Below are 11,841 nucleotides of genomic sequence, written 5' to 3'. Positions count from 1 at the left end.
AAAGTGATGAACACCACCACCAAAATAGGTAGTAAGGAAAGCTTGGGACATATAACTGACTTTTTTTTTTTAATTCTTACTTTCTGACTTAGAATTGGTCCTAGGTTCTAAGACAAAAAAGCAATGAGGGCTAGACAATTGGGGTTAAGTGACTTGCCCAGGGTCACAAAACTAGGAAGTATCTGAGGTCATATTTGAACCCAGGATCTCCTTACTCCAAGCCTGGCACTTTTTTCACTAAGTCACCTAGCTACCCCAACAACTGATTTTTAAAGCTGACTTTATGGAGAAAATCAACCTCTCACATAGCATTGCCCCCAACCCTGGGCTACTAAATGAACTGTGGCATCTGACCCAATGTGATATTTCCTGCGGTACCCATAATAGGTAGACATACCTATAGAGGAATCATTAGCCCTAAGGAGCACTGATCAATAGAAAAAGCAATGACTTTGGAGTCAGAGAACCTGGATTGGAATCATTTACAAATTGTATGATCTTGATCAAAGTCACTTCTCTCTAAGTCTTCCTTCTTCTCTGTAAAAGTAAGGAGTTGAATTTAATGTCTAAAGCCCCTAACAGTTCTAAATCTGATCATAGATGATAGAGTTGGATAGGACCTTAGAGATCATCTAGACTAATCCAAAATTTTATATTCAAGAAAACTAAGTCTGAAGGAAGTTTAGTAACTTGCCCAAATTCACAAAGGTCATAAATATTAGAGGCAGGATTTGAACCCATTTTTTGTTTCCTCCAACATGCTGACAAATGCTTTGAGGAAGCAGCAGGTGAAGTATCAGAGAACCAAGATTTGAGTTCTGTCTTTACTATCTTAAGTTCATAGACCCATGACTAGAAGGGACCATTTAGTCCAATACCTCATTTTTTTAGATGAAGAAACTGAGGTCCAGAATTGGAACAACTTGCTGGAGGTCACAAAGATAACAAGTAGCAGATGTAAGATACAAACCCAAGTTCTTTGACTAGATCCTAAACAGTTATTACCCTGGGCAAGCCACTTCTCTGAAATGGTGGCTTTGAAATCAAAGAATTGGGATGAAATACTGACTCTGAGTCCAAGAAATCACCTAATTCTCTGGGTCTCAATTTATCCATCTGTTAAATTGAGGGGGTTGGGCTAGATGGCCTTTTCTAAAACCCTTCCAGCTTAAGCTTTGTAATTGCTGGTAGTTTTCCTCCTCCTTCCCTTTAAAGCTGGGGTATTCTTGCCATCTTCTCCCAGGTTAGCAATCAGGCAGGAGAATGATGTGATAGAGCGAAGGATAATCTGCGGAAGGTCCAAGCCCGGGCTAACACTAGCGTGGGAAATAAACCAGGTGTCAACGGAACCCAGCTGCACGTTCGCATAAGGCACTCAAACCGATTCCCTACAGGCATACAAGTGTACCAAGACCCACAGCTAGAACCTCGCTTCCAACCCCGCAATCTGCGCAGGCGCATCAAGGGAATCTGCAAAGGCCTCGGGTTAGTCAATCCTGAGCCACCCCGCCCCCGCCTCTCCTGCTGGAGAGAGAAGATGACGCTTCGCACCCAAGCGGCGCGAGAAAGTGACGTAGTAAGAAGCGACAACATTCCTCTCGGAGTTTTCCCGTGTACTTTCGGGGAGACTGGTGGAGGAGCCATGGAGGCCACGTCTAAACCGAAGCTGTCCAAGAATCTGATGCGGATGAAGGTAAGAGACGTCGTGGCGGAAGATAATGCGGGGTCCCCAAGGGAGACTGTGGACTCAGGAGCGGAGAGAGGCGAGGCCCCGAGACTCGTCGCGGAGGCCGCAGTCTGGGGCTGCAGAGGAAACTTGGGACCAGACCATGGATGTGGAATGCCAGACTCAGAATGCTGGACTTTATTCTGTCAGCGGGGGAAAAAAAAAAAAGCCCTTGAATGTTTTCAGCTGAAGACTGACGACTGACGTGGTCAGAGAGAAATTTTAGAAATGAACATTTCCTCTGCCCTCAGGGCCCTGTTCTCCAAGTCACTTTATAATGACTCTACACAATTTCGTATTTACTTACACGTCTAGAATTATTTTTTCCACCAGGAGAATGTAAGCTTCTTTAGGGCAGGGGCCTTCCCCCCCCCACCCCCCCTGTCAGCCAGTCAGTAAAACATTTACTAAGAGTGTGTTTAAGCAGGCACCGAGCCAAAGACCTAGAGATTTAAAAAAAAAAAAAGGCAAAATGCAGCCCCTGCGTTCAAAAAATTCACTGTCTACTGGGGGAAACAACATTCAAACAATTATGTGCAAACACTATGTAAAGAATACTTTGGAAGTAATCGTCAGAGGAAGAACTAAAAACAAAGGAAATCGGCTTCCTTTTGAAGGTGGGATTTTAGCTGGGACTTGATAAAGAAGTCAGAAAATCCTGGAAGCTGAGATTAAGCAGGAGGAAATTTCATTTTGACTTTTTTATCCCTAGCACCTAGGACAGTGTCTGAACTGTGGAATAGATTAGTGAATGAATGTTCAGACCTAATTGATGGAGAGATCTGAGACGGAGAAAACTGTTAGGAAATTTAAAATAAAAAAGAATACAGACAAAAAAATGAATGCTGAAGTAGGGTAGTGGCAGTGTGAGTAGGAGGTGGTAATGAGAGATTGGACAAGTAGAGTGATTTAGGGACTAAAGCCATGATAAGAAGTTATCATCAGTGAATAGTGAGGTCTGATGACTGTTATAAATGGAGATGCCATAGTAAAAAATAGAAATCAATGTAAGTAGAGAATGGTGGGGGTTGAAAATACATTCTGTATTTAAATTTTCAGGTGCTTGCAGGGCACCCTGGCTATTAAAGATTTTCCAAAGATGTTTAGAAATGGTCAGGAAACTCAAGAGAGAAAAATTAACTTTGAAAATAGAAATTTAAGGATCAGCACTGAAGCAGTAGTTTAGCTTTGAAATCCATGGCAGTTTTAATTTTATCTAAGGAACAATTTCTAGCCTTTATAGGTTCCAGAAGAAGAAAAAAAGAATCCTAGACCTTTTTGTTTGTCTCTTCTCACTCTCTTTGAGTCTCTTAACTGTTCTTATATCTTCCTTTTTTTGTTCTCTCCCTTTATCTGGCCATAAAATGGAACTGAATGTTTAAAATTGTATTATATTTATTTTCAAGTCAACTAAATTTAACTTAGTGTACATGTCTGTCATATCAGTGATCACAATCAACAAATATATTGATAATAGCTTTGATGAAAATGTGAGAAAATAGTTTTTTTATAACATTTTTCTATAGCAATCCACATCTGCAACCACTCAGTTTACCAAAATGTGTAGAAAAGACTAGATTGTACTTTGCAAAGACTGTCTTTCATTTAAGAATCTCCCCTGTATATTTTAAGATCAGACAATTTTTTTCTGGTATTTGCAGTCACAAGGTAATTAATTATTCAGTAACCCTCTGATAATTAAATGAGGCATAAAAAAAGAAAAAAGTCTCACCAAAATGGGGTGAACAATTAAGAATATCATCATCATTGTCATGGAAGGCACACTGCTCATGATCCAGTGAGAAGAAGAGATTCCCTATAGATGATGAGATTTTTTTCTAGTGCTTCCATTTACAGGTGACATGCTGATTGCAATGCCAATTGCATTATCATTTACATGCAATTGCAATAGAATCTCTTGATTAATCAAAAGAGGTGGGGACTATCAATTTTTTAGGAAAATGCAAATGAATGGCATGTGCCTACTGTCCAGACAATGATGTGAATAATTAGATGACAATCTGTTGACATCAGTACTTGTTTTTGACACAGGCAGTGCATATATAGACTATGAATTGGACCTATTCTTGAATCAGAAGAGTGGACTGAATTAAGATATTTTGCAGTACTCATCTTTTAACCTCAGTCTTCTCCCACCAAAAACCCTGTATTTGTAAATCTTTTAATATTTTCTCCTTGGAATCAGAGTTGCAGGTAACACATGGCAGTGGAGAGATACAAATTAAATTAAAATGGAGCATTCAGGCATGCCTTATTTTGTTGCATTTTGCTTTATTGTACTTAAAAGACACTTTTTTTTTTTTACAAAATAAAACTTTATGGCTTTGAATTGAGTTTGTCAGTGCCACATTTCCAATTGCATGTGCACACATCCTGTCTCACATCTATCACCACAAACCATGCCCATATAAGATAGCAAACTTAATAAATGTGTGTGTTTTGACTGTTCCCCTTTTCTCTCCCTCTCCTTGGGCCTCCCTATTCCCTGAGACAACAATATTGAAATTTGGCCAATTAATAAATCTACAGTGGCATCTAAGTATTCAGATGAAAGGAAGAGTCAATCAATGAAGCAAACTTCATTGTTATCTTATATTAAGAAGCTGTCACACCCACTTCAGCCTTCAGCAATAATGACCCTGCTCAGTCAGCAGCCATCAACGCTGAGGCAAGACTGTCCAGAGCGAAAAGATTACAACTCATTGAAGGCTTAGATAATGGTTAGCAATTTTTAGCAATAAAGTATTTTTAAATTAATGTATTTATATTGAGGGATTTTTTTCAGGCATAATACTATTGCCCACTTAATTGATTATAATATAGTACAAACATAACTTTTATATGCACTGGAAAACCAAAAAATTATTGCAACTCACTTTATTGTGGTGGTCTGAAACCACACCCGTAATTTCTTCAACGTATTCTTGTATTTCTAATAATGAACTCTACATAAAAGGAATAAGAAATCTTATATAGGAAATATCTGATTGGAAAATAGGTGAACCAGTCATGTAGTAATAAGAGATGGACAGCCCAGAGGAAGAACTCCAGATTGTTTTGCAAATTCTCTTTAAGTCAGTCATTAAATATTTATTAAGTCTATTCTATGTGCTGTGCTAAAGATAAAAAGAAAGTCAAAACCAGGGTCCTTGTCCTCCAGGAACTCACATTCTAATGGGGGAGACAAGATGCAAATAACTATATATTAGACATCTACATCATAACTGAAAAGTTCTCAGAGGAAAAGGGGGAACTGAGTGAGTGAGCTATGAAAGTCTTCCTGTAGAAGATGGGATTTGAGTAGAGGCTTCAAGGAGTCCAGAGAACTATAATAATTAAAAGGTAACCAAATTGTAATAATTAAAATTAAAATTATGAGGCTGTTTGTAGCATTACTACATCAAAATAGTGATTGTAAAGAAAGGGAAATGTAGGAAAGAGGTAGAGAGCAGTTTAGTTAAATACCCTAATTGCCATTCTAATGGAATGAGGCTCATCACCAACGAAGTCCCTGATTAAATTAAAATTAAATTAAAACAAAGGGAGGGGAATTCCAATCTCACAGAACCTAGGAGTTGAAGATGAAAAATGAAGGCATTCACACATCGACCAGTGCAAATGGAGACATTAGATAGAATATCAGGTGTGAGGAATAGCAAGTAGGCCAATGTAACTGGAACATACAGTTTGTGGAGAGGAGTATGATGTAAAAAGACTCAAAATATGGAAAGGCATCAGATTGTAAATGGCTCTAAATGCCAGAGAGGGTTTTATATTTGATGCCAGAGGTAACAGGGAGGCACTGGAGCTTATGGAATACATGTATATTGGTGGGGCAGGGAGGGACAAGGGTCAGACTTCTTTCAGGAAAATCTCTTTGGCATCTGAGCAGAGAATAGATCTGAATGGGGAAGCACTTTGGTGCAGGAAGTTAAAGTAGGAGGCTTTTGCAATGACTCAAGCAATTTTGGAGAATAGAGCAAGGATCACACAAAGATGACTTTCCTTCCATACCAACTAAGGGAATAAAATCATGGATCCATGAAAGTGTGAAAGTTTAAAACTATTTTTAGCTCATTACTTGATTGATTACATTGTTTTTAATCTAGTTCATGCAAAGAGGATTGGATGCAGAAACTAAAAAACAACTAGAAGAGGAAGAAAAAAAAATAATCAGTGAAGAACACTGGTACTTGGATTTACCTGAACTTAAGGAAAAAGAGTAAGTTTATTGGAATTTGCATCTATAATGTCCCTTTTATCCAGAAGAAATGTCCTGTAAATGAAAGTAAATTAAATGCAAATGAACTGCCTAGGAAAATTTGCTAATCTTTTGCTTTCTTCAATTTGATGCTGTTTGCCAAGGGGGAAATTTATAAGATAGTATATTCAAACTTGATTTTTTCTTTAGTTAAGCCATCTCTGACTTTTCCCTTGAGTCTAATAAAAACCTAAAATTGGGTAGTTTTGCATTTTATTTTCGGCTTTTGTTTGCTGTTCTTTATTGCAAATAATAAAGACGTGATATTCATATAAATATATTTCCCCCTTTAGGAGTTTCATAATAGAGGAGCAGAGCTTTATGCTTTGTGAAGATCTTTTGTATGGAAGAATGTCATTCAGAGGGTTTAATCCAGAAATCGAGGTATTTAATAGTTATTCCAAATTTGAGATTTTTCTAATTTAATTACTTCTACCAGTAGTGGTTTTTTAGAAAATAATGTATCCTTAATGGAGGATAACAATTCTTAGAGTACATAGGGCAGCTTCTAGGCTCATTGTAATTTGAAGCTGGAACTTTGTAATCCTTGTCTTCTTTAAGAATATCAGGATTTTGATTCAAATGGTGCCATTTGTTCTGAATTTTTTTTTTCTTACTAGTCTTTACAGATATATCTCCCTTTTGCATACCTCAACTTTCCCTTTAAATTATTGTGTAAATTAAATTTTAATTCTCATGCATAGGATTTAAAGGCAGTCTTATGACACATTCTTTTATCAATCCATGGAGTGGTATTGCCAAAAAAGTATTAGAGGTCATTTGGCCAATCCCTTTATTTTGCAGATAAGTGAGGCCAGAGGTGTACTAAGTTGCTTACAGTCACACAATTTATAATTACCAGAGCTAGAATTGAAGCCAGATTATCTAACTCAGATTTAGTGCTCTGTGTACTCATGCTTTAAACAATCATTACCTAGTTTATCTCTTTTGTTCATTTGGATTTTCAAAAATTAGGTTTGTGCTAAGGTAAACATGCAGTAAATATTTGTTTTTGTTTGGGAACTTTAATGGTTTCATTTAATTCAGCAGACATTAATTGCCTACTATGTACTCCTGTCATGGGCAGGCCACTTTCCATGTCTTCAAGAAGTTTATAATTTGACAGACTAATGGCAAAAAATAAAAGAATGTTAAAAAGAAGGAAAGGAGCTGAGTGGAAAAGAGAAAAGATGAGTGAGAGAGAAATTCAGGTATAGGTAAAAACCATCTTCAAGGTAGGAGCCCCCTAAAACAGAAACCCTAGCCAGATGGAAATTGGTGGTTGTATTCCTAACAGCCCTAAAAGAGAGACAAGGAAAGTAGATCAGATATGTCTAAGAAATGTTTTACTTGTGTAAATGTCTATAGAAGGCACCAAAAAATTTAGAGGTTATGATTAGGTTGTTGGGAGTCTTGAACTAGCCCCGTAAGGCCTTTGAGGCCAGACCTGCAGAAAGCCCCATTAACAGAACTTTCCTTCAAAGTTTCTGGAAGTGTCTTCCCAAGGTGAGTTAGGAAATATCACTACCCAAATGGGCAAGGATCCATTTTCAGAGTGATGGCATGGTCTTTGCAGTCGGCCAAAGTAGGTGTATCAATAAAATAAATAGTTCATCTTTACAGAACATTTTAAATTCTATGAAGCATCTTATGTACATTCTTTTTGTTCCTCATAACAATTCTGGAATTATCAACAATTTCCAAAGAGAGAAAAATAGGTTCAGATATATAAAATCACTTGTCCATCATCACAGAGCTAAGAAATCTCTTAAGCAAATCTACCCCAGGTCTTTTCACCCTGTGCTCTATTTACTGAAATACATTGTTACAATCCTATGCCTTATTCTGCTATTGAGCTACTTAACTTGAGGGTTTGTCATGGCTCTGGGCCATACCTACTCATAACATATCAAAATTGCCATCAATAGCATGATTACATAAAAATACATTAAAGACTTGGTGAGCTGATACCACTTGCTGTGTGTGTCTCAATTTCAAACACATGAAAGGATCTGTACATGTAAGCCCAAATGCAGATTGGGATAAGTTTCTGTGTTCTGAGCAACAGTTAGTCCTCCAGCAAAATTTCAGGTGAATATCAGGGCTTGTACTTTTCTGAGAATGTAAGGACACCGAGAATTCCTGTGTCCTGGGTAACAATAAGACTAATCTACTTGGGACTGATTAAGGAGTTTTTAATGTGCCATCTTGACAACATTTGGGGGCACTTCTGAATAAATAATACAAAAGATATTTCTGTGTTGCTCTAATACAAAAATCTCTTCTATTTCATCTTATTTAATCTAAAAAAACTAAATTGGAGTTGCTAAAAAGAGATTTATTAGTTCTGGTTTTTAAAGGGGGGGGTGGAATGAGAGTAAATTCTGATATTATTTCAAAGATTGTCATGTAACAGAAGTGGAATTTACCTTAATGGATGTTGTCCATTGGTATGTCCAAGAAATACTAAAAATATTATTGTAAGACTATGAATGCTTTGAGCAAATAATTAAGGACATGGACAATGGTCCATGAGGAGTAGGCATTGATGGCTTATAATCAGTACTGATAGAATGACCACCCACACCAGTGAGTTCACAGATCCATTAAATTCTGCATCACAAAGCTTTTGAAAACTACGGTGATTTTCATGTGTAAATGTTATATTTATTTGTTTTAGTAGACATATCCTAGGTAAAAGAGAATTTTAAAACGGAAAGAAAAAAACAGCAAAGAACAAAGAAGTTTCAGGATCTGGATAGGAATTTGGACTAAATGAACAACTCAAGGTTCTATGGTCATTTTTATCTCAAAAACTTTACTGTTTTTAATTGAGGTATATAAAGTGGGGTTTGAGAGTTTCACAGAATGTAAGTTTTCATTAGAAGCTTATTGCAAAGGAAGGGCTATCCTAAGTTGTTAGATTTCAGTTGCTATTCCATTGTTGTTTCATCTACAACTGTATAGCTGTGAACCCTGGGCAAATCATGTAGCATCTTTGCAAAGATGCCTTTTCAGGGCTGTTGTGAGGATTAAATAAGATAATATTTGTAAAGCAATTAGTATAGTACCTGGGTCACAGTAGGAAGTTAGGAAATGCTTGTTCCCTTCAGTTCCCTTTCCTGTACACAATACAATACAATTTCTGACAATACAAATATTGTCAGAATCTGTAAATGCATGCCACTACAAGATATATGATGAAACAACAATGGAATAGCAACTGAAATCTAAGATCAAAGATGCTACATGATTTGCCCAGGGTTCACAGCTAAAAATTATCTGAAGCTGTATTGGAACTCAGGTCTTCTTGACTCTGGCCCTTTCTGCTGTACTACAAACACCACAGTACAACCTACATTTGTTTTGTGGTTCAGTTTCCATTGTCAAACACAATACTAGCCTAAAAGTATAGCAGAAAGACCGCTGAACCAGAAATCGGGAGTCACCAGGTCATCTCGGCTCTTTTACAAACTCTGTTAAAAACTACATGACTTTGATCAAATCACTTAACTTCTTTGGACCTAAATTTTCTCATCCATGATATGAATAATCTCTAAGGCCTCTTTTAGGTAAAGTGTTGTGAGTATGAGTCTGAAGAGTTTCTAAGTAGATATATTTTGTGGATTTTAAGAAAACTTGAAATTCAGTTAACAGAAAAAGCATGATAAATCAAATGGCCTTATTATAATATTTGCAGTATGTACAGACCTAGACCATGTTTTATAGTAATACAAAAATGATGTTTTCTATGTAGGAAACTATGTAGGAAACTTCTAACACCATAGATCATATCTAAGTACCTTGAGGTACTTAGAACATGAGTGACTCACCACTGAAAAACAACTACTTTGAGGTGGGATCTGAATGTAGACCTTCCTGATACCAAGCCCAACACTTAACAATGCCATGCTTTTAATTATCCATTTTTTGTAATTTAAAAAATATTATTAATGGTTTATAGCATTTTAATTTATGATTGTGATAAACATGGTTTATAGTTAAAAGAATAGCTTAATTATAATAATAGTTATCCAGATAGTTATATTTTATTATTTGTTTATAATATTTATTATTTTATATAAATATTTCTATAAAGTTTGTTTATAATAATAAATAATAATTATTGTCCAAAAGTTTAAAATGTATTCAATAAAACTAGTCTGGGAATAATATCACATGAATTGAAGAGAAAAAAATTGACTGCCTATAGTGATTTGTTTATTCAATACAAACCAAAGAATCCTATGTAGAACATCTTTCAAACAACTTTTTGACCAAATTCTTTCAGCAAGAAGTCATTTCTTATCTCAGCATTAGACAGGTGACCAAAGTAGAAAGCACTTTTTATAAATAAAACCTAAACTTCTGTGCTCTCCTTGGCAATCTCAGGTAAATTCATTAATAGTTATATGCATATATTTTTAAAGTAATGATTTGCAGAACATCTATGGGACAGTATCTTCACTTGGACTTAGATGCTTACCTGCAATAGTCCAGAACCAGCCCTGGGATCCCAGCAGCTTGGGACTATACAAAAAAATAATGTATGAAAGTGACAAGAGTTACAGATTTGTAGTCTGAAAATCTAGGTTTCACTTTTAGCTAAATTATTTTTTAGCTTTTAGCTAAAGTTTTTTTTAGCTTTTAGCTACTTTTAGCTAAGTTATTTATTATTTCTGTAGGCTTGAGTAAGTAATTTCACCCTTCTTTTTTAGCATATTAGCAATGATTGAGGGGCGGAGGCATTTATGTGATCACTAAGCTCTCTTCCCAATTCTACAGACTATAAGTTTTTAAAAAGCTTCTTGGTATAAAAGAAAAGGCATTGGCCTAAAGGTCATAGCTGGATTCTGGAGCCCATCTATGCCATTAACTGCAAGTGTCTTTAAATTTGTTGATCTCTGTTAAGTCAGTCCTGCTTAGTAAAATCAGGTGATTAGACTACATAATCTCTAAGGTTCTTTCTAATTCTTAATGATTTGCAATTTTATGACTTAGTTGCACAGTATATATAGCATGTAGATTAAAAATGTCTTCTGCACACATAGAATTCTTGCTGAGACCACAGAACATCTGGATCATGATTAAGTTGCTTAACTGCATTTGGAATTATAGAGCCCCCAATACACACATGTTTTATATGCTTTGACAATCATAAATACAATTATCTTCAGAACTGGCCCTAAACCAGCTTTGTGCAGTTGAAGTTGGTCACCGTACCTATCAAACCCCAAACCCTAATCTTTGTATTCTTTTTTTTCTTTTTGCCTATCTCAAGCAACCACTAACCTCCCAATTACAGTTTTGTATGGATGTCAAAGTTATAATTTGGAAATGTTTCCTTTGAGGTAGGTTCAGTTTTGTTTTGTGATATTTAGCAGTTTGCTTTATTCTTGATTCCTGGTGATAAGAAAAGGACTAAGAGAGTCATATGATAACTTAAAAATATAAGAAAATCCTTGCCTACATTTATTATTTTCTAGTAGTATGACATACGTAGGACCTTCATTCTTATTTTGAATTGCTTTTATTTTCTAAATACTTTTAGTTACCAGAGGGCTAGAAGTTGACATTTACTCTAATCCTTTAAAAGTTAAGGACAGTATTTTGAAACTTGATTTCTCTCCTGCATTTTCCCTGCTCTTCTCACTTTCCTTTTTTTGACCAGAAGGAAGCAGTCCTATATAAAGCCAGAGCTGCATTGGCTCTAATGCTCTGTTTCTTTTTAAGAAATTAATGGTCCAAATGAATGCCAAACACAAAGAGGAAGAAGTTGAAGATGTAACAATGGAGGCTGATGTGTCTGATGAAGAAATGGCCAGAAGGTAAC

General features: G+C 36.1%; 1 protein-coding gene across 1 annotated transcript in view; it reads left to right on the top strand.

Moving 5' to 3' along the window:
* Nucleotides 1–1,522: 1,522 nt before the first annotated feature.
* Nucleotides 1,523–11,841, top strand: part of MPHOSPH6 (M-phase phosphoprotein 6) — an 11,501-nt gene continuing 1,182 nt past the window's right edge. Inside the window, exons 1-4 of the mRNA XM_001380959.5 lie at nucleotides 1,523–1,693; nucleotides 5,857–5,969; nucleotides 6,302–6,392; nucleotides 11,742–11,836. Of these exons, the coding sequence (XP_001380996.3) occupies nucleotides 1,538–1,693; nucleotides 5,857–5,969; nucleotides 6,302–6,392; nucleotides 11,742–11,836 (455 nt within the window). The 5' untranslated portion in view covers nucleotides 1,523–1,537. The remainder of the gene's footprint in view (nucleotides 1,694–5,856; nucleotides 5,970–6,301; nucleotides 6,393–11,741; nucleotides 11,837–11,841) is intronic.

Source organism: Monodelphis domestica, chromosome 1 (assembly GCF_027887165.1).
Source record: "Monodelphis domestica isolate mMonDom1 chromosome 1, mMonDom1.pri, whole genome shotgun sequence".
Classification (NCBI taxonomy): domain Eukaryota; kingdom Metazoa; phylum Chordata; class Mammalia; order Didelphimorphia; family Didelphidae; genus Monodelphis; species Monodelphis domestica.
This window is presented reverse-complemented; position numbering and strand designations above follow the sequence as displayed.